Source organism: Zootoca vivipara, chromosome 6 (assembly GCF_965207765.1).
Source record: "Zootoca vivipara chromosome 6, rZooViv2.hap1.1, whole genome shotgun sequence".
Lineage (NCBI taxonomy): Eukaryota > Metazoa > Chordata > Lepidosauria > Squamata > Lacertidae > Zootoca > Zootoca vivipara.
In genome coordinates this window covers 78,683,671-78,705,353 of record NC_142589.1, presented here as the reverse complement: position 1 = coordinate 78,705,353, position 21,683 = coordinate 78,683,671, and the positions used below count along the sequence as shown (strand labels likewise).

General features: G+C 49.2%; 1 protein-coding gene across 8 annotated transcripts in view; it reads left to right on the top strand.

Annotated features, from left to right (window-relative positions):
* RYR1 (ryanodine receptor 1) overlaps window positions 1–21,683 on the top strand; it is a 159,318-nt gene that overhangs the window by 75,600 nt on the left and 62,035 nt on the right. For all 8 annotated transcript variants that reach the window (XM_060275552.2, XM_060275550.2, XM_060275547.2 and 5 more), the window contains exons 30-48: window positions 461–593; window positions 911–1,071; window positions 1,408–1,573; window positions 3,303–3,389; window positions 4,058–4,284; window positions 5,297–6,215; window positions 7,558–7,758; window positions 8,838–8,949; window positions 9,657–9,806; window positions 10,037–10,310; window positions 12,042–12,156; window positions 13,352–13,484; window positions 14,113–14,207; window positions 15,324–15,459; window positions 16,459–16,645; window positions 18,833–18,944; window positions 19,119–19,239; window positions 19,407–19,576; window positions 20,920–21,140. In XM_060275552.2, the coding sequence (XP_060131535.2) occupies window positions 461–593; window positions 911–1,071; window positions 1,408–1,573; window positions 3,303–3,389; window positions 4,058–4,284; window positions 5,297–6,215; window positions 7,558–7,758; window positions 8,838–8,949; window positions 9,657–9,806; window positions 10,037–10,310; window positions 12,042–12,156; window positions 13,352–13,484; window positions 14,113–14,207; window positions 15,324–15,459; window positions 16,459–16,645; window positions 18,833–18,944; window positions 19,119–19,239; window positions 19,407–19,576; window positions 20,920–21,140 (3,720 nt within the window). The remainder of the gene's footprint in view (window positions 1–460; window positions 594–910; window positions 1,072–1,407; window positions 1,574–3,302; window positions 3,390–4,057; window positions 4,285–5,296; window positions 6,216–7,557; window positions 7,759–8,837; window positions 8,950–9,656; window positions 9,807–10,036; window positions 10,311–12,041; window positions 12,157–13,351; window positions 13,485–14,112; window positions 14,208–15,323; window positions 15,460–16,458; window positions 16,646–18,832; window positions 18,945–19,118; window positions 19,240–19,406; window positions 19,577–20,919; window positions 21,141–21,683) is intronic.

Sequence of the window (21,683 nt, the reverse complement as noted above, 5' to 3'; positions counted from 1 at the left end):
GTCCTACTAGGAAATCCTGTTTGAGCAAGCATGTCTTCAGCTGTTAGTGAGTGCTTGTCGTGTCTGAACAGGAATGCTATTCCACAGAACAGGGGGCAGCCATGCTAAAAGCCCTGTTCTGAGTTACTGTGGAGTTCAGTTTATTTATTAAAGTTAGGAACTTTTAGGAGAAACTACTGGATGTATGAGCATGATGGCATGTGGGTGGTACTGTGCAAAACATTCATGCATAAGCGGTGACAAGGCCCCAGTGCACTGCCATGTGAAAGTGCCCCTTGTGTGTTTAACAATGTGGTCCAATGCGGATTGATTCGGAAGTAAGTCCCATTCAGGTCAGTAATGCACTTTAATCCAAGAAAAGCATGCCGAAGATGGCAGCCTTGAAGAGAATGAGGCCTGATATTTGGATGCAGCGCCAGCTTCCGTTTCTGACCATGCTCCCTCTCTCCCACTTCTCCAGCTTCCTGTTCAAAGCCAAGAAAGCCACCACTTTCATCCACCCTCCTCCAGTCGTCTCCACCGTACCTCGGCTGGAAGAGGAGGTGGTTCCAGATAATCGAGATGACCCCGAGATCATCATGAACACCACAACGGTAACAAGGACTTGGCTCTTTGTGGGGCTTGGCATGCAATCTCTTGATAGAAGTGGGGATTCCTCCTTTACTTTGGGGTGCTCAGGTGTGCTTTGCTACATGTCGAGGGCATGTATTCACATGTCGAGAGCACAATTCACAGACCAGTTTCAGAGCATGTGGCCTTCTCCCAGAGATGGACTTGGGATGCCTGGGGAAATGTTTTGAGTTCAAAAATCCTGCGGATAGCTCCTCTCTTTCTCCAACTTGCACTACAGGAGGAACTGCTTCCTAGCTTAAGCAAACCACAGTTTGTCATTAACCCTTTCTTCTTACAGTATTACTACTCAGTTCGGATATTTGCGGGCCAGGAGCCTACCTGTGTCTGGGTAGGCTGGATTACACCTGACTACCACCAGCACGACATGAACTTTGACCTCACGAAGGTGCGCAACGTCACTGTCACCATGGGTGACGACAAGGGAAACATCCATGACAGGTGAGAGCTAGCCGGGTTCCCTTTGCCTTGTGGGTCTGTCATAAACATTTCCTGAGGCCCATGTCTTAGTTGATTGGGGGTGAAGGTTGAAAGGAGGCCTGACAAAGATAAAACAAGGACCTCAAATGCTCACCCATGAATGTTTATGAAAGGACTGATCCACTCCACCAAAAGGATGAGCACAAAAACAGGCTACAGACAAGAGGGGTGATGGGAATTGTAGTTCAGCAACATGTGGAGGGCACCAGGTTGGGGAAGCCTTGCTTTTCAGGGCTTAGTGGTACCTCAAGAAGGTCTTGGTCAGGAGGACTCTTCAACCTTTTCTCCCTTTCGTAGCATCAAGCGAAGCAGTTGCTACATGGTGTGGGGAGGGGACTTCGTCTCCAGTACCCAGCAGACTCGGGTCAGCACCGTGGACCTGGTGATTGGCTGCCTCGTTGACCTGGCAACAGGCCTCATGACCTTTACAGCCAACGGGAAAGAGGTCAACACTTTCTTCCAGGTGAGTGGGGCACCTTCTGGGTGGAAGGGCATAACACATTTTTCAGGACACTGTGGAGTACAGAGAGATGGTCATCATACAGTGCATATTTAATTTAAGGAACTTGCCACCACAAGGTGTGGGGATGGATGCGGGCTTTAGATAGTCTTTAAATGGGATTTTAAAATAGATGCGGAACGGTTGATAAGTGATAACTTAATGCAACCTCCATTTTCCAAACGGCCTCCAACCACCAACATTGGAGACACACAAGAGGGGAATTGCTAGCTGGAGCTTATGTTCTTCTGTGTGGCTTTCAGAAAACAGTCCTCTTTTTTGAGAGGATGCCTGTTATATGCACCTGCCATGTTCTGGACTGATGCAAGCTTTCAGCCAGGTTGAAAGTTGCCTGGATATAGCTCCAAGTGAACAACTTGCTCCAGCAAAGGTTGTGAGTGGACAAGATAATCCTCTTTCTCCGGACTACATCCTCCAGGCTTGTGGAGAACTACAGAGCCTTTATGGGCCAACTCTCTGCTCTAAAGGCGGGCAAGTCTCCTCTGTCCCATACCCTGCCTCCTGGTGTGTTCCCTGCACCACCAGACTGGTGGTGTGCAGTTGGAAGCATCTGGTTCTGGGAAGGTGCCCGTGAGGGTTCAGGCTCTGGCCCAATAGACTGTGATGCTCTTAGAGAGTTCTCTGCGGGCTCCTGTCCCTCAGCCTGAGGCACAATGGGCTCCCTTTCTTCCACAGTCAGCTCTGAGCCCTAAACTTGACCTGGTTCCCTAACTCCCTTCCAGGTTTCTACCTTGTGTCTGGATCACTGCTAGATTCAGGGGTCGTGAAACCACCCATGTAAAGACTCTCCTACACCACAGACTTAAACTACTTTACCTGGTGTGTTTGATTTAGTGTAGCGGCCAAAAATGTCAGGTGTATGTGCATGTCAGAGACTGCAGGACTGAATTCACCAATACTCTCTGATTCAGGCATCCCCAAACTGTGGCCCTCCAGATGTTTTGGCCTACAACTCCCATGATCCCTAGCTAACAGGACCAGTGGTCGGGGAAGATGGGGATTGTAGTCCAAAACATCTGGAGGGCCAAAGTTTGGGGATGCCTGCTCTGATTTGCTTGAATGTATTTACAAAAAAGGGACGTGGGTGGCGCTGTGGGTTAAGCCACAGAGCCTAGGGCTTGCCGATCAGAAGGTTGGCGGTTTGAATCCCCGCAATGGGGTGAGCTCCCATTGCTTGATCCCTGCTCCTGTCAACCTAGCAGTTCGAAAGAACGTCAAAGTTCAAGTAGATAAATAGGTACCGCTACAGTGGGAAGGTAAACGGCGTTTCTGTGTGCTGCTCTGGTTCGCCAAAAGTGGCTTTGTCATGCTGGCCACATGACCTGGAAGCTGTACGCCTGCTCCCTCACCAATAACGCGAGATGAGCACCACAACCCCAGAGTCGGTCATGACTGGACCTAATGGTCAGGGGTCCCTTTACTCTTTACCTTTTATTTACAAAAAATAAAAAATAAACTGCCCTGAAATAATTGATAAAAGCCGGTATATATAATTGTTTTAAATACATTAAAAATAAACAAAATATTGACCTGACTCAGCATCCTGACAAAAGGGTATTGGGAATCCTTATAATGCTACAATTCCCAGCATTCATTGGGAGAAAAGGTTACAAGTTGAAACCTTTTTCCTATGTGTCTTACTGCGTCATCTTACATACCTGTCGCACTGCAGGTGGAGCCAAACACGAAGCTGTTTCCTGCTGTTGTTGTCCTCCCAACAAGCCAGAACGTAATCCAGTTTGAACTGGGCAAGCTGAAGGTAAGGCCCAAGCCGCCAAATAGTAGTGTTTTTGCACACATCCCAATCGCTGAGCCGTGAGGGACTCTAGGGGTTCCAGCCTTTATCCAGGTTTCGGTTTCCTTGAAATGAAGGTGAATGGAGACTGTGGTGTCTTCAGGATATATGGTTACATCTGCACATAAATACAACCTTAGCATAGAATGGAGGGCCTCACAGCATTAACACTCCAACAGATCTTGCCTCCACATTAAGTTCCCAGACCATAGTTCTGGGTACAGCACAGAATAAGGCAAGCCTTTGTGTCTCCAGCTTCCAGCATCAGCCCAAACCTTCTCACAAACAGCCTCCCTTTAACCTGCTGTTCTCCATCCTAGCATCACATGGCATCCAGCCAGATGAGGTGGGAGAAGGCCCATCCTTTTGTCTCTACAGGGCAACTTATTTGGACATATAAACGGAAGTACTTAGCTGGCCACCTTAACAAAGAAACAAGTCTGACTGGTTCAGTTGCTTCTTCTTCTAGATTCTAAACCACACTGCATACTGGGTCACAGGCTTGGAAGGGACCCACAGATATCCAGACTGACCTCCCTCAAAACTATAACAGTATTTTAGAACAGAGGGAAGCTTGCAGTTGTGATATTCAGTGACTACATTCTTCTGTCTCCCTTCTCCTCCCCTGGCAGAACATCATGCCCATCTCAGCTGCCATGTTCCGCAGTGAGCGGAAGAACCCCGAACCCCAGTGCCCACCCCGGCTTGCCATTCAGATGCTGACCCCGATGACCTGGAGCCGTATGCCCAATGAGTTCCTGCGGGTAGACGTTGCCCGTTTCAGCGACCGGCATGGGTGGATGGTTGAGTGTACAGAGCCTAACATCATGATGGCCCTCCACATTCCAGAGGAAAGCCGGTGAGTCTCCTATAAGCCCCTGTAGGAATTACAGCTGAGCTCTACCAAATTCTAAGGCAGATTAGCCATTTCAGCACTGTGGAGAGCTCCTAATGAGCCACTTGCTCCCACAAAGGGCTGGAAGAAAACGGAGGCCTTTTGAGCATCTCTCCTCCAGCTCACCTCTCCAAGGTCACATGAACACCATTCATTTGAAGCAGGGGGCTCTCTTGATAGTTCCACCACCTTCAGAAATTTGGGGTAGTGGTGACCCCGGAGAGGACATTTTCTGTGGCAGCCCTAAGTCACAGAATTCATTCCCTGCAAAGGTGTGTCTAGGATCTTAGAGCTTTCAGCCAATGCTAAAGATGCATCTCATTACACTGGCATTGGCCACCTGAAGTGTGAGTTTTCAGGACCTACCTATTCCTGTTAATGTAATTTATTTTAATACTGTTTTTAATACTGACTTTTAAGTGGTTGCAACCGGCCCTGGGTCCTGCTGGTGAAAAGCAGGAAACAACAATAATGATATAAAATGATGGTAACGTGTACACTAAGCTACGAGCACTCTGAGTTATTTCCTCATCCGAAAAGCCTGTGAAGAGATGCCCTGTTAAGAAAATAGAAAGAGGAAAGAAAGTGTTAAGATTATCAACATGCATAGTTACAGACCTGTGTTAAGCTTATTATATTAATAATTCACTCTTTGCATCTATTTTGCTCTATTTTGTTTTTAACTTGTACTTCCCTTAAAAATCGTAGGGAGGTATTTAGTAGTAGTAGTAGTAGTAGTACCGTAGTAGTAGTAGTAATGCTGGGAATTGTAGCTCCATGAGGGGTAAACTACACTTCCCATGACTCTTTGGGAGAAGCCATGTGCTTTAAATGTAAGGTGTAGATGCAGCCCTAGGCTCAGTTGCCTTGTGGAGAAATAGAGCTTTTTCAAAAAGAGGGTGCCCAGGCCTGGAAGACAGGGCACTTCCTGCCACACAGTCCCCTCATGTCCCCCTCTTCTGACTCCCCTTTGCAGGTGCATAGACATCCTGGAGCTTTCAGAGCGCCTGGACCTGCTGAAATTCCACTCGCATACCCTGAAACTGTACTGTGCCGTCTGCGCCTTGGGCAACAACCGAGTGGCCCATGCCCTGTGCAGCCATGTGGACGAGTCTCAGCTGCTGTACACTATCGAGAGCAACCACCTGCCTGGCCTTCTGCGCAGCGGCTACTACGACCTGCTTATCGGCATGCACCTGGAGTCCGCCAAGCGCTCCCGCCTCATGATGAACAGCGAGTTCATTGTCCCCATGACGGATGAGACCAAGAGCATCACGCTCTTCCCAGCCGGTACCAAGAAGCCTGGCCTGCCTGGGGTGGGCATGAGCACTTGCCTGCGCCCGCCGCTGCACTTTGTGGACACCTGCTTCGTCAGCAACAGCAAGGAGCTGTACCAGTTGAGCCCGTCCATCCCCTTGGATGTACTGAAGGTGAAGGCTATCAACATGCTGACCGAGGCCGTCCAGGACGGCGGGCAGCACACCCGCGACCCCGTCGGGGGCAGCGTGGAGTTCCAGTTTGTGCCGGTCCTCAAGCTGATCTGCACCCTCCTCATCATGGGCGTCTTCGAGGACGAGGACGTGCGCCACATCCTCAAGATGATCGAGCCGAATGTCTTTGTGGAGCCCAAGGAGGAGGAGGAGGCACCGGCAGATGCTGAAGGAGGGGAAGAGCAAGTGCCCGCAGAGGAAGAGGAGGAGATGGCAGCAGCGGCGGAAGAAGATGAAGAGGGGGCGGAGAAAGAGGCCGGAGGGGGGAAGAAGGAAGAAGTGGAGGGAGGCGAGAAGAGGGAGCTGAAAGCCATCGAGGCCGGGGAAGCGGAAGCCAAGGAGGATGAGGAGGGGTTGGAGGAAGGCTTGCTGCAGATGAAGCTTCCTGAATCTGTCAAGCTGCAGGTAAAGGGTGTGGCTTTGGTGTTTCCTTCTCCCCCCCCCCCACTCTTTCCAGATCACCCAGCCTCTGTGGTCCTTCATCAGTGGCTTCCCAGCCATCTTATTCCCACTGTCAGTCTGTTAGCTCCGTTCCCTGCCCAAACAATGGACCACACACTTTTAACGGGATTGAGGGCATCTTGTTCTTCCCATCTTGGCTGGCCACTTTAAGAACAGGACGCTGTACTTACGTTCTAAGGAAGCACAAAAGGAGCATGAGGTGAACGCTTATGTGTGGATGGGTGTAAGGTCTGCATGTGTGAGATTGAATGGATGGTGGCTGTAGCGGTTGTGCTTCTGTGACCATGTGAGAAAGCAAGAGTGTGTTTTGGGTTGTACCCAGCTGAGTTTCAACTCTGAGCGGATGCGCTGAAATTAATGAACATGTTATTTCATTCCACTGGGTCTAAGCTCAGTTGGAGACAACCCTCAGTGGGTTGGCTCTGGCCCCACCCATGGGCTGCCCACTTTTAATGGGGGAAGGGACATCTTGTCCACTTGGCCACTGTGAGAACAGGATGCTGGACCTGATGGCCATTGGCCATTGGCCATTGGGCTCTTGTTATGTAACATCCTGAGCCAGCTCTGTAAGCACCATTCAGCTACCGGGTCACCCTGAAAGACCCATCTCTGTGTAGTCCACCTCCTTTGAGCCCACTCCATGTCCCATCTCCAGTTGGTAAGTACATTTGTTCTTGTTTAGTCGTTTAGTCATGTCTGACTCTTCATAACCCTATGGACCAGAGCACGCCAGGCACTCCTGTCTTCCACTACCTCCCGCAGTTTGGTCAAACTCATGTTCATAGCTTCGAGAACACTGTCCAACCATCTCGTCCTCTGTCATCCCCTTCTCCACATCCCCACACACCATCTTTCCCAACATCTGGGTCTTTTCCAGGGAGTCTTCTCTTCTCATGAGGTGGCCAAAGTATTGGAGCCTCCGCTTCAGGACCTGTCCTTCCAGTGAGCACTCAGGGCTGATTTCCTTCAGAATGGATAGGTTTGATCTTCTTGCAGTCCATGGGACTCTCAAGAGTCTCCCAGCACCATAATTCAAAAGCATCAATTCTTCGGCAATCAGCCTTCTTTATGGTCCAGCTCTCACCTCCATACATCACTACTGGGAACACTATAGCTTTAACTATACAGACCTTTGTTGGCAAGGTGATGTCTCTGCTTTTTAAGATGCTAAGCCCCAAACCTCTTCCCTCCTTCTCAGTCCTTTCCACCCGGCCCTGGTGACTGTGGCTCCTCTCCCCATTGTGCCGACTCCTCTCTCCCCCTCCCTCCCTCCCTCTTCCCATAGATGTGCAACCTGCTGCAGTTCTTCTGCGACCGCGAGCTGCAGCACCGTGTGGAAGCCATCATCGCTTTCTCGGAGCGCTATGTGGACAACCTGCAGACCAACCAGCGCCAGCGCTACAACACCCTCATGCAGGCCTTCACCATGTCCGCCGCTGAAACGGCCCGGCGCACCCGAGAGTTCCGCTCCCCTCCTCAGGAGCAGGTATTGGGGAGGGGGCAATGGTGGGGCAATGGGGAGAGCTAAAGGGGGTGGCTAGGCAGGGCTTCAGCCAGTGAAGAGGTACAACTTCCTGTAATTCCCCTATGTCAAAAGCCAATAATATTATCACACAGCACTCCAGAATATTATTATTCATTATTTATTGTATAATATTATTACTGACCACCTCGCTGAGCAAATCTCGGGTAAGTTTGAAAGCCCTGGTGCTGGCCTCTGATTGATATAGCAGAAGCAAATTGATATAACAGAAGCAAATTAAGTTTCATTTTGGGATTCACAAGATAAGCTGGGAGCCTGAAGGGCCCTGCCCTGCTTCTCTCCACCTGGCTTGGGTCGGGGCCTGGCAGGCTCCATAAAGGAGTGCTGCTGCTGCTGCTGGGCAGAGAGGGCTCCGTTTTTGCTTTTTAAAAACCATTGTTTTTATTTTTTATCTATATCATTTTAAATTGTGGTTGATATTAATGCTGTATTAGATTTAGATTTTATGATTTATGTGCAAATTTGATTTATGTGCAAATTGTTTTCCATTTGGTTGGTACTTTTTTATTTGTTTTGTTTATTGTTTATGATTTTTGTTAGGTTGGTAATTATGTAAATCTTGTCATGTTGTAAGCTGCCTTGAGCATTGTTTTTACTATGGAAAGGCGGCATACAAATAAAATGATGAATGGTGGATGAATGAAGTTCTCACTGTCAGTGGCCTACAGTGCAGCACTTGATGTTTTGCTGTTCTTCTAATTTGTATCCTGAGCAACTATTGGTTTACTGAGAGCAAGGGAAAGACTCTTCTAATGCATAGCCTTTCCCAACCTGATGCCCTCCAGATGTGACAAGCTATAACTCCTATCAGCTCCAGGCAGTTGTAGTGCAAAACATCTGGAGGGCACCAGGTTGGGGAAGACTGGCATAGTACATTCAACAGGAAAGGCCCAGATTCTCTGCTTAGCAGCATCCATCACTTAACTCCAGCATGATGCTAGGTGCAGTACAGAGCATGGAACAAAAGCTGCCCAGGCTTGCAACTCACATCCAGTGCAACCTGTGCCTTCTTTCCTCTGCAGATCAACATGCTGCTGCACTTCAAGAATGGGGCTGACGAGGAGGAGTGCCCAGTACCGGAAGACATCCGGGACGAACTGCTAGAATTCCACGCTGATTTGCTGTCTCACTGTGGTAAGGAGCACATCTTCATTGCCCCTACCAGCCCTAAGCACACTGAAAGCCACTCTGTGCTCTACTTGATGCAGAGGAGTGCTGGAAGCACCAGCTGTGGAGCCCCCAAGGGAACCCTGGTCTCACAGAACCAGATGAGGTGTGAAGAGGGCAGAGCAAAAACAGACAGGGCATCAGAGTCTCAGATTGCTTGGGAAGGACCTGGGCGAGGAAGAGACTTAGGGAGCTGTGGGAAGGCGTGGACCTTCAGTCCTCACAACTGGAAAGAGTTGCTGTGCTCACTAGGCCTGAGCTGTTTTGTTTCTTGGAATAAAGAGTTGACTTCACTGACAGTTTGTGAGTTATTGCTGACCTGCTCCCAACACCTGCCCTAACATCAGGATACATTTAAAGCGCTGTGATACCACTTTAAACAGTCATGGCTTCCCCCAAGGAATCCTGGGAGTTGTAGTTTCTTAGGGGTGCTGAGAATTCCATTTTGTAGATGCAAGCCACACCTCCCCCAGCTTATCCCTGTGGTGAATGACAGCTAGAAGCTTGCAGTGAAAATCCAAATGGCAAGTGTGGGTTGTGAAGATGCTGCAGATGCCAAGTTCCACACTTGCACAGTGTGTTCTTGTCCACACACCCTGGCTGGCTTGGGCACCAGGCCGGTTTCCCTCATTTTTTGACGCGTGCACTTATTGGCTCTGCACATTCCCCAACAGGTATCCAATCGGAGGGTGAAGAAGAAGAGGAGGAGGAAGACACGTCCTTCTACCGGCGGCTGATGGGCTTAGTGGATAAGGTAGCGAGCTTCCGCAAGAAGGAGGAGAAAACGGAGGAAGAGCAGCCTGCAGAAGAGGAGCCAAAACCCAGTAGGTGCAAGAGAGGAGTTGGGGAAGGAAGGGGGTGATTAAGGGGCTACTTTGCTGAGAGTTGAGGAGCATGGCCATGAGTCAGGAGGAGGCAGATTTCTTTAATGTTCTTAAGAAGTGTCCTTTGCCTGCTTGGGCACCTCCAGATGTTTTGCACTACAGCTCAGTATTTCGCTCTCTCTTGTAGGCTGTCTAGTAGACCTCAATTCTCCCTCTCCCCAACCATGCAGGCACCCTGCAGGAGCTGATCTCACACACCATGGTTCACTGGGCCCAAGAGTCTTTCATCCAGAGCCCGGAGCTGGTGCGGGTCATGTTCAGCCTTCTCCATCGGCAATACGATGGCCTTGGGGAGCTAATCCGTGCCCTCCCCAAGGCCTACACCATCAACGCCAACTCTGTGGAAGACACTATGAGCCTGCTGGAGTGCCTGGGCCAGATACGTTCACTGCTCATCGTCCAGATGGGACCTGAGGAGGAGAACTTGATGATACAGAGTATTGGGTATGTGCCTCCATCCCTTCCTGTAGCCTCCTCCTTTATCCCACCCTGAAGCAGTCCCTCCCTGCTCTCTGGGTTCCTGGCTCCTGCTCAAACGGAATTGTTCGCTCCAATTAGCTGCCTGTGCCTAGTGCAGAAATACATTTCCATATTACTCAGCCATCTTGGTTCATCTTATCTGGTACTGAGCTCTACGAGGTCTGAGGCAAGGATCTTTGCCCTGAAGCCCTTCTCGCTTGAGACGTAACATCCGCTCTGTCCATGATCTATGACCCCACTCTGCTGACTTTTGACTCCTTCCCATTTGCGGGGACAGCATCTCTCTCCGAGGCTAAGTCCACTTCATACATTTAAAGCACTACGATACCAATTTAAACAGTCATGGCTTCCAAAGGATCCTGGGAGCTGTAGATTGTTAAGCATGCCAAGAGTTGTCCCCCTCACAGAGCTGAAATTCCCAGAATTCCCAGTGCAGAGAGATTGATTGATTAAGCTCATCTGGGAATTGTAGCTCTGTGAGAGAGAATAGGGATCTGCTAACAACTTTCAGCACACTTAACAAACTACAGCTGCCAGAAATCTTTGGGAGAAGCCATAATTGTTAAAGCAGAATCAAATTTGCTTTAAATGTATAGTGCTGTTGTGACCTGAGATGGTGAATGCCTAAGTCTTGGCAGCCCTCTGAATTTTGCTTTGTTTTAGTCCAGGCATAGGCAAACTTGGCCCTCCAGATGTTTTGGGACTACAACTCCCATCATCCCTGACCACTGGTCCTGTTAGCTAGGGATGATGGGTGTTGTAGTCCCAAAACATCTGGAGGGCTGAGTTTGCCTATGCCTGTTTTATTCTTATTTTTATATTTTATTTGCAATTTATACCATACATTCAATACAATTCCATTTCTGCAACATCACCCTGGAGTTGTGTGAACTACCACAGCACCATCGACAATGCATTTGCTGTACTGTCTCTTTGGGGAGATCAGAGTCAGGCGGTACGATGGGTAGCTTTGGGCTGGGTGTTGTCTTCTCGGTCATATTCTTCAAAATTAGCTTCCAAAGTGCAACAACTCCAGCCCACCTCCATAAGAGTATAAGCAGAGCCCTGCTGGATCGGGTCAAGGGTTCATCTAGTCCAGCATCCTGTTCTCACAATGGCCAGTCAGATTCCTGTGGGAAGCCACCAAGCGGAATCCAAGCCCTCTTTCCTCCTGTGGTTTCCGGCAACCGGTGCAGTGGTACCTTGGTTTACGTACATAATCCATCCCGGAAGTTCGTTCTTAAACCAAAGCCATTCTTAAACCGAGGCTGCTTTCGCTAATGAGGCCTCCCGCCGCCGGTGCCCTTCCACCGTTCGGTTACCCTTCGTAAATCGAGGTAAAGTTTGCTAACCAGAACACTACTTTCGGTTTTGCAGAGTTCATATACTGAATAGTTCATAAACAGAGCTGTTCTTAAACCGAGGTACTACTATATTCAGAAGCATTGCTGCCTCCGACCGTGGAGGCAGAGCATCACTATCATGGCTACTAGCCATTGATAGTCTTACCCTCCTCCATGTATTTGTCCTGTCCTCTTTTAAAGCCTTCCAGGTTGGTGGCCATTCTCTCAGTCTGAAGCTCTTCCTCTTAAACACTCACGACTCCCCTCTATTCCCACTTGCTCTGTCTCTTGCATCATGGGCTTGCATTCTCCTGTACTCAGCATCTTGCACCCTTGTGTCTTCCCCTGGCAGCAACATTATGAACAACAAGGTCTTCTACCAGCACCCCAACCTGATGAGGGCTCTGGGCATGCATGAGACCGTCATGGAGGTGATGGTGAATGTGCTCGGTGGAGGAGATTCGAAGGTAAGGAAGCTTGTTCTTGGCTAGCACCAACCCATCTTTTCAAGGCTGCTCATGGCTACACACACACCCAACAAATTGATGGAACAGGAGGGGGAGGAGGAGGTGCGGTCTTCAGTGCAGGAGAGCGAGGGGGTCCATAACTGGATCAAATGCTTTCTGCCATTCTGCGAGGAGGGAGGCATGGAGCTTTTTAACATGTGGAGAGACAGCCTCCATCACGGCCACTGCTGTTTCCTGCTCTTGACACCCATTTTGATTTCATAAAATCAATGTGATATATATATATACACATCCTATATAATAAAGTGCAAGTGTCTCTGCGTCCAGTTGTCCCGTGTGTCCCTGGGTTACTGCGCATGTGCCCCAGGGACACAGGGATTGGACAGCAGACACTGCACGCGTGTACTCTCCCCCCCCTCTGCCTCCTCCAACCGCCGCTCCCGGCAGGACACCGCCTCACTGCAGGGCACGTCAGGGAAGCGAGGGTGGAGGCCGGCGGAGGCCTCCTCACAACCCTCCCTGGCCCGTGAGAGGAGCGGCGGGAGGCCGCGAAGCAGCGGCGGCGAGGTAGGCGTTTGTGTCCCGCGTCCTTCCTGTCGGCGGCTGGGGGAGAGGAAGGAAGCGCTGCTTTCTCCTCCTCCGTTCCTGTCCCCGTGCCGCTGACAGCAAGGACAGGTCCCAGGGTTCGGAGAAGCGCTGCGCAAGCGCTTCTCCGAACCCCAGGATGTTCTAGCGCCCGTTATTGAACGGGCCGAAATACACTAGTACATATATAATACTTCAAGAAGTGGAGTGGAAGAACTCACTGCTTCAATTCTTTTCCAGCACTGGAGCTTTTGAGGAACTCAGAGCTCTTATTTGATCAGTTCCCACAGAAAGGAGAAGCACCAATAGCAGTTTGAAGTGATGCATCTCTCCTCCTTCAGGCCATACAGTGGGGCTATGAACTGCTTCATTATTGACAGGAAGGCACCCCCCTTTTTTTTTTTAAAAAAAAGCTCCCTCCAAGTGAATACACGCACACTCAGAGTGTTTATTCTGGACTTGGTGCACTGCAAGTGCGTGCAACAGCCATGCAATCCATCCTCATCAAAACGTTACCCCATATTTCAGGAGAGGGGTGGGGTGGGTGAGATGGTAAAGTGGGTGTTTAGCAAAGCTGTTAAAGGAAGCCGCCCTGTCCCTTGCTGAGCAGGAGATCCGCTTCCCCAAGATGGTGACCAATTGCTGCCGTTTCCTGTGCTACTTCTGCCGCATCAGCCGCCAGAACCAGCGCTCCATGTTCGACCACCTCAGCTACCTACTGGAGAACAGTGGCATTGGGCTAGGTGAGCAAGGGCGCTTTGGAGCAGGGTTGGGGGAGTGCAGTGGGGTGTTGGGGTGTGGAGGATCACAGCAGATATCAGCTGTCCAAAGATGGTGGGAACGGGCTTTTTCTGCGGTGGCTCCCCATTTGTGGAATGCTTTCCTCAAGGACTCTTGCCTGGCCCCTTCATTATATATCTTTAGGTCCCCAGCAGAAATGTTTCTCTTTAACCAGGTGTTTGGCTGATGAAAATAAATTAGAAATATTCTCACACAGGTGAAATTTGGTCCTCCATTTCCATGTGTGTCTGGTGTCAAAATTGAAGGGCAAACCTTTTTTTTTGTCCGCTTCCACTATTCTGTGAAATTCTGATTTAAAACAAATTGAGAAAGCATAAGATGTCGCCATGCAAATTTATCCATGCCTCTTTAGCAGGGGAGGATTAAATCCCATTTTGGAAAATTAAACAGTTGAATTTTTTTAAAGTTGGATTTTTTTATTTTTGCCTCTAACACAGACCTACCCAAGTTGTGTCATTCCAGCTACAACTTCTGAGGGGCAGTGACTCCTCTGTCCCCTTTTGTCAGGCCATGCTCTGCCCCTTGAGCCTTGAGTTCTGCCTGTTCTTACTGCTTGCTTTGCTCCTCTAGGCATGCGTGGATCCACACCCTTGGACGTGGCAGCTGCTTCTGTCATCGACAACAACGAGCTGGCTCTGGCCTTGCAAGAGCAGGACCTGGAGAAGGTAACAGGCATGGCCAGAAAGTACCAAACAGGAGTGGGTGGGTGTAAAGTGTGGCTAAGGGTCAGCTTTGGGTATTAACAGCATACTGGCTACAAGAAGACTCCTCCTCCTACAAGAAGACTCCTTCCACAAGTTCCCCCCTCTCCTTTCTCCCTCCCCCAAACCATGATATTGCTGCCCTCCTGCCCATTTCCTTTATCTCAGGGACCGCCAGCATCCTTGAGGTCTTCTTCTGCTGCCCACAAAGGTTTTCAACCCTGTCCACATGAGGTGGTGAGGGTGGTCACCTTTTCTCCTGTGACAATATCATAGAGCTGAAATGGCAAGAGTGGCACTCTTTACCACTTCCTCTTTCCCCTCTATGTGCTTTACAAGGTCCATATGAATTCTTTTTCCCCAGACCACGTAGAAAAGTGAAGTGTGTGTGTGTTCCTTCTTTCTGTTTCTCAGGGAGATAGGGGAGAGAAGAGATGAGAGGTGGTGGCACCCATGGCAGTGGTGCAGAAATCCAAATGGGGCCTAAAAACATCACCGGCTTCCTTGGCAGCCTTTTTGTCCAGTTGTGAGAGAGTAAATTCCTCTGCGGTTGCTTAGCAACTGCATCCCACCTCTCTTCCTTTCCTGGGCAGCGACGCTGGAGCTAGTTATCTAAAGGTCATAAATGATGCCAGGATCAATACACATCCTGCTCACTGTCGAATGCAGTATGCCTCTGAATGCTGACTGCTGGAAATGGCAGAAGTATGGAGTGTTGATTCTGCTTATATGAGCTTCTGGTTTGCCACTGTGAGAATAGGATGCTGGACTAGATGGGATCCAGCTAAAGGACTCCTCTTCCATTCTTCTTGCCTATTGATTTCATGAATGCAGACCTATTGCTCATGTGAAGTCACTTATTCTGTGGTTTGTGAGTCTTGTCAGTTAGTTATGAGCATAGCCTTTTTTTAAGTCCAGGGAAATGAGGGTGGATTATCCCAGTCATGAATCTGGTCCTCCACCATTAGGATTGAAGTACTGAATGGCGGGACGGACTTTGGACATGCCTGCCCTATGGATAAAGGCATGGAAGGATTGGGGCTTTGCCATCAAGTCTTGCGCTCTCCCTTGCTTCCCCAGGTGGTGACGTACCTAGCTGGGGCTGGCCTCCAGAGCTGCCCCATGCTTCTCTCCAAGGGATACCCCGACATTGGCTGGAACCCCTGTGGAGGCGAGCGTTACCTCGACTTCCTGCGCTTCACTGTCTTTGTCAACGGTGAGCTTGGCGGTGGGGGGGCTCTTACCACTGGCAGTTACACAGATAATTCAGGGTTCAGAAAGGCAAGTTGACTCTTTATCACTCGCCGACTCAGAGAACACAGCTGGCTGTCTTATTTCGCTCACTCTGGGGGGGGGGGTCTGCCTTCCTCTGGCACCAGTGTCTTCAAAATGGCGGGTTCCCAGAATGGAGCAGTTGCTGCTAAATTTGGATATAGGTATCATTGTGTTGGTGTTGCATTGGAGCGGCATCTGGCAACCTCCCCCCCCCCCCGATGTTTTAAACTGATGGCAGTTGTCCTCCAAAACTTCTGGAAGGCACCAGGTTGGCAAAACCTGCACAGGAGGTAGGTTGCTGCAGATTTCATTAGGTGGACCCGGGGGTTAATTTTGGGGGGAAACAAGTGATTGACAAAAGAGACGAGGCATGTTTATAATGCTTAGAACCCTGGCTAGCTAGTGGGCCATATCAGCCCCAACAGATGTCACAGACCAGCCTTTCTTTCCCCTTCTAATATCCCTTCCAAGACTTCAACCAGATTCTGAGCTGGCACTGGGCACATTCCACATATGTTTAAACTTGTGCCACAACCATAAGAAATATAATCCTTACTTTGTGGAAACAAGTTAAAGCAGAAATAATGAAGACAGCAGAGTTTCCACCAGGTGCTTCTGTGGCAAAAATATGCAGAACTAGGGGCTGATGCCTGCTTGCTTCACTTACCAAGCCTACCTGTGCACCAACCCCTTTGCCAACCCCCCTTCCCTTATGACTGACCAACCCCACCCCCATCCCTTTACACCTCCCTTCCAGTTTGTCCAAACCTCCCCTCCCAGCTCTCCCCAACTCCCTCCCCTTCAGCTTATCTCTCTAGGTGGCAATGTGAATTGCAACATGACAATAGTGTTACAATTTTATGTGTATATGCAGAAACCTTCCTCCCACCCCCATGCTTCCTGTCCCCGTTCATGCAACGTTCCCCCTTCTTTCCCGCAGGTGAGAGTGTGGAAGAGAATGCCAATGTGGTGGTTCGCTTGTTGATCCGGCGCCCTGAGTGTTTTGGCCCCGCCCTACGAGGTGAAGGTGGCAATGGGCTGTTGGCCGCCATTGAGGAGGCCATCCAGATCTCGCAGGATCCTGCCCGCGATGGGCCAACAGTCAAGAAAGATCGCCGCCGGGAGCTGTGCGTGAAGGGAGGCGCGAGGGCACTGTGCATGCTGACGGGGAGGGCAGACTTATTGAGTAATTTGGGTGGGCAGGGCATAGAATTAACAGACACATTCCAGGGAAGCAGACCCCATCCTTGAACCAGAGGGTATGCAACCCAGTTCATAGGAACATAGAAGCAGGCCCTATACTGAATCAGACCATTTTTGCGTCTAGCTCAGTACTGCCTACACTGACTGGCAGCAGCGGTTTGGCCTGGGAACATTCCTAGCCTGCCTGGAGATTGAGCATAGTACCCTCTTCATGCACAGTAGATGCGCAGCCACGGAACTAAAGTTCATAGCCTGGAGGTATATACGAAGCAGCCTTATGCCAAGTCCGATGCCTGGTCCATCTGGCTCTGTGTTGTCTACACTGACTGGCAGTGCTTCTCCAGGACATTCCCAGGGATTGAAGATACCAGGAACGTTCTGCCTGCAAACAGGTGGCAGCACCACTGAGCTGCATCCCTTTCCAACTTAACAGCTCCTGTTAAACTGGGACGGGCTGGAAAAGATGGTGAAGGTGGAGGCAAAATTGTTCTGTTTCTCCAGGAACAGCAAGAGGAGCAGAGGCTCCCTTGCTGCTCAGTGCATTGAGCAGAGCAGCAGCATATGACCTGCTCCAGCTTATCTCTCTTGTTGAAAAGGTGCCTTGCTAGCTTCACGGATCAGCTCGTAGCACACAAGTCAAATACTTCCTTGACAAATATCCGCCTTGGTAGTTCAGTCAGTAGAGCATGAGGCTCTTAATCTCAGAGTCGTGGGTTCGAGCCCCCCGCTGGGCAAAAGATTCCTACATTGTAGGGGGTTGGACTAGATGGACCTTGTGGTCCCTCCCAACTCTACAATTCTATGAGTCTGACGCATTGCCTCGCATGCTCCGAGCATTACCAAAATAGGACTAGTCTCAAGAGTCAGACCCACCCGGTTTCTTAGCTCAAATCAAAAATTCCCTTCTCTGTTTCCCTCTCCACTTCACTTCCCCTCCACCTTCAGGAGGACTGGAGCCTTGATATGCTTGTGTGTGTGGGTTTTTTTCAATGTAAAAGCTAAGAATTCAGGTTGTTGATGCAATATTCTAAGCCGGGGTAGTCAACCTTATGTGCATGGGCCACAAGCAGCCCACAGGAGTTGTTTAACCGGCCCATGAGCCGCCCCCAAACCGAGCTGCCCGCTTGGCGAGTCCCCACGCACTGCGCTAAAACGGCGCAGTGTGGCACGGGAACTTGCTTCCGCGGTGCCGGAAATCACGTCTGTGCAGATGCCGATGCCGGAAATCGCGCACGTGCAATCCGGCCCACTGAGGGATCTCCACTGGAGTGAACTGGCCCAGGCAAGGTAAACCTTGCCAACCCCTGTTCTAAAATATGACTCAGCAATATCAAGAGCAACACAATGGCCAAAAACAATTACAATGCAAAAATTTATGGAATAATTCAATATACAAACTGAAGTCTCTGAAAGTCTCTGAGAGTACTGAATGAATCACGGTGCCAGACTTTACCTGGCAGAGAACAAGCTGTGAAGCTTTGTAATCGGCAATGTCCAATTCTTATGTCCAACTCTGAACTCTGCTGGACAGTGTTTCCGGATAGCAACTACTGTTTCATTTAATTCTTCATCAGCCAATTGGAAAGATATATACTTTCTTCATAAACCAATCTTTTTTTCAAATGTAATATACAGGAGAATGGAAAATACTCTGGAACAGTGCTCCAGTGAATATGTAGTTCCAATTGGCTGATGAAGAATTCAACGGCTCTGGCACCGTGATTCATTCAGTACTCTCAGAGACTTTCAGAGACTTTAGTCTGTTAATCTTTATGTTTTGAATTATTCCATAAAGTTTCACATTGTAATTGTTTTTGGCCATCGTGTTGCTTTTGATATTGCTGACCCCTGTTCTAAGCTGATGGCCATATTCTGCACTCTGCTGACATGGTGACCAGTTGTCCGAGCTCTCTGGCTGCAGCTTCATTTTCACACACACTTCATGACAAGTATTCATTCCTTTCCCCTACTATCACATTTGTTTGTTTGTTTGGGGATAAGGCTTCCTTATTTTGCCCCTCCCCCCATGCTCTCCACCTTCACTGCATGAATGGCTGATCCTCCCTCTCCCCTTTTCCTACCCTCTCTCTCTCTCTTTTTCTCTCTACCAGATTTGGGGGAGAGGAATCCCACGAGGAGAACCGGGTGCATTTGGGCAATGCAATCATGTCCTTCTATGCCGCCCTCATCGATTTGCTGGGGCGCTGTGCCCCTGAGATGCATGTAAGCAGCACTGCTCCACTCCCTTCACTGCACTGATCCCACCTGCCCTCCAGCACAGTCCTCTGTTGGGTCTCAACCCCCCCCCCCAAGCATCCTTTCTTCCAAAGTGGGCATTGGATCAGATTCCTAACCAATTGGCTCCTCCTCACGCCTTGCCTCCTTCTATCCGAACAGCTCATCCAGGCCGGAAAAGGTGAAGCCCTCAGAATCAGGGCCATCTTGCGCTCCTTGGTGCCCCTCGAGGATCTTGTCGGGGTCATCAGTCTACCTCTGCAGATCCCATCATTTGGCAAAGGTACGGTGGCCGGGCAGGACCTCTCCTGTCCCGAGAACCTTCCAGGCCTTTCCAAAACTTTCCATGTGCACTTGCTGCTCCTTCCTCTGCCTGCCTTGCTTTCCCCACCCCAACCAGCTTGCTCTCTCTCCTCCACCTGCTAATGTTCTTTTCTTGCCCGTGCTTAGATGGCAGTGTTATCGAGCCCAAGATGTCTGCGAGCTTTGTGCCTGACCACAAGGCACCCATGGTGTTGTTCCTGGACCGGGTCTACGGCATCGACAACCAGGACTTCCTTCTCAGCGTGCTGGAGGTGGGCTTCTTGCCTGACATGAGAGCTGCTGCCTCATTGGACACGGTGAGTGTTGGGATAGGAAGGGATGAATACTATTGGCTGGAAACCACATGAGGGGGAGACTGCTGCTTGGGGGCTTCCCATTGGGGCATCTGGCTGGCCACTATGAAGTCAGGATGCTGGACTTTGTTTGTTTATAAATTAATATACCACTTGATTGTCCAAAAGCAACAACCTCAAAGAGCCTTATGAAAAGAATGAAACAGTGGAATTATCAGTAAAGTAAAACTTAAAAGCAACCATGGGGGGAGGGTTATAGGTTGGCTGGTTGGTTTTGTTATTGCTTTTATTGTATATTTTGTGTTCTTATTTTGTATTTTCATGCTATGGAGCTCCTTGAAGGGCAGTGGTATACAAACTTAATAAATAAACCAAATGGAACAAAAGGAATTTAAAACATTCAAAAAATAATTCCCACCCATGACAAGATAAAAACCAGGTTTAAAACGTATGTCAGTATTCCACATGTCTGGGTTGGCTTGCCTAAAGAAAAATGTTTTTAGCAAATTTTATCAAATCCACCACAGATTAAAACAAATTTAGTACAATTTTTCCAAAAATTGGCTTCCCATGCTCCGTTTTTGATGTGCCCATAATTTCCTTTTGTTTCTACATTGTTTCCCCAATCATTTCTAATTCACATTCCATTCCCTATTTCACAATAATTTCTTTGTTAATTTTATTATCCTTTAATATCAGCTACCCACTTGCCAAATCCTGCACATACAATATTCTAGCATTTCTGATATCTAGAAGTGAGGTGATCCAGTTGTCAGTCTGCAATAAAACAATAATGGTTGTTCCTAAAGTATATTATTATTATTATTATTATTATTATTATTATTATTTTATTTATACCCCGCCCATCTGGCTGGGTTTCACCCGCCACTCTAGGCGGCTTCCAACAATTACCAACATACATTAAAATATTTCCTTTCCTTCTTTCTGCGTGTATGAAAACTTAATAGTTCACTTTTGCTGCATGTTTTCCTTTTACTTCTTTAACTGCAGAGTCCACTTTGTCCAAATATCTTCCTCAGCAGGGTCCTTCTCATGTTCCTTGGCCTTCCCTTCTGATGGCCCTGTCATTGAAATTCTACTCAATATTGATCCAGAGTAGAACTCCAATGTATAGTTAGCAGAGTAAAAACTTAAACACGTCGCAGGATTCCCAAACAATAGACCAGAGGCAATTATATTTCATCCAGCTCCTAGGACCTTCCTGAATTAATTAGAATAGGAAAGATCTCTACAAATCATATCAATACTTTCTGCACTAAGAAATGCAAACGGACAGGGCCTTCTCCTCTCCCACGCTTCTGACCTTTTCCTTTCTCCCACCACAGGCTGCCTTCAGCACCACGGAGATGGCGCTGGCCATGAATCGCTACCTGTGCCTGGCAGTGCTGCCGCTCATCACCAAGTGTGCCCCCCTTTTCGCTGGAACTGAGCACCGGGCCATCATGGTGGACTCGATGCTCCACACCATCTACCGGCTGTCACGGGGGCGCTCCCTCACCAAAGCGCAGCGGGATGTCATTGAGGAGTGTCTCATGGCACTGTGCAGGTATTGAGGAGGGGCCCTAATTTCGGGGTAGACCTTTGATGCCCTGGGTTACTGGAAGCACCACCTTCACATCCCTGGGGGTCCTTCTTGAATGCCCGCCCTTAAGATCAGTTAGGTAAGTAAGTGCAAATGATGGCGGGGACTTCTCGGGGTGCCCCCAAAACTATGGAAAACCATTCCAACAGTGTGAACAACTTGCCTTTCCGACTCTGGAAGTTGGGCAGGCCTTGAATTCCTTCTTCGTCATGGCTGCTTCTCATATTAATCTGCACACATCTGTTCTGTTCTCGCACGACCCTGGGGTTAGACTCCCCTTCTTTGGGGAATGAGGCTGGGGGTTCAGATTGGGAGGAGGAATTCAGATGAGGAAGCACTTGCACAAGAGGAGCTCACAGAGCCAGTACCCCTCCGGCCCGTTGTGTTGCGCCAATGCAACCGGAGCCTTCCTCGTTGCACTGGAGTAAACAACGGCTGGAAAAAGCTGTGCCCCTTTAAAAAAGAGAGGCACCTCTCAGTGAAGGCAGAGCTAGCAATTGAGACAGA